Source organism: Calidris pugnax, unplaced genomic scaffold, assembly GCF_001431845.1.
Source record: "Calidris pugnax isolate Ruff unplaced genomic scaffold, ASM143184v1 scaffold63, whole genome shotgun sequence".
In the NCBI taxonomy this organism is placed as follows: Eukaryota; Metazoa; Chordata; class Aves; order Charadriiformes; family Scolopacidae; genus Calidris; species Calidris pugnax.
In genome coordinates this window covers 2680350-2680954 of record NW_015090852.1, presented here as the reverse complement: position 1 = coordinate 2680954, position 605 = coordinate 2680350, and the positions used below count along the sequence as shown (strand labels likewise).

Below are 605 nucleotides of genomic sequence, written 5' to 3'. Positions count from 1 at the left end.
AGGGCGCGGGGGGGGGGGGGGGGCCGGGCGAGCTCACAACGTACCCGAATAATCCTGGCAGCCTCCAGCAGCACCCTGCTCCGCTCCATGCCAGACATCTGGCTCCATATTTTAAAGGCAGCCTTGGCGTTCTGCACAGCCAGATCCACCTCCTTCTCCCCGGAGCAGAGCAGCTTGCATATCACCCGACCTGGGGACATTTGAAACAGGAAAGAAACGAGATGGAAATGTCAGAAGAAGGGCACAAAAAAATAATAATAATAAAAAAATTAAATATATTAAAAAAATACGGTTTATCTTGCATCAAAGCCCAAAGACTTCAGCCCTGCCACCTATACCAAGCTACAGAACTTCATGGTATGGGTCCCACTGATTTGTAATTGAATCTAGAATTGATCTGTAATTGAATGCTGTGATTCAGCTGGTCTGAATTAAAAAATACGCCGCTCTCCACAGCCATTCTAGTTACTAATTAGCTCTACTGGCTACGGAATTCCTCTCTTTCCCACTGGAGCTCGTTATACGTCTACCAACAGCTTCAGGGCCCCGTTACACATTCCCCAGAGCAGTCGGAGCCTCTCTTCCTCGAAGCCATTTTGCTGAAA

At 48.1% G+C, this 605-nt stretch overlaps 1 protein-coding gene across 1 annotated transcript in view; it reads right to left on the bottom strand.

The window, feature by feature from the left end:
- ALDH9A1 (aldehyde dehydrogenase 9 family member A1) overlaps window positions 1-605 on the bottom strand; it is a 10417-nt gene that overhangs the window by 8666 nt on the left and 1146 nt on the right. Inside the window, exon 2 of the mRNA XM_014943588.1 lies at window positions 45-190. Within this exon, the coding sequence (XP_014799074.1) occupies window positions 45-190 (146 nt within the window). The remainder of the gene's footprint in view (window positions 1-44; window positions 191-605) is intronic.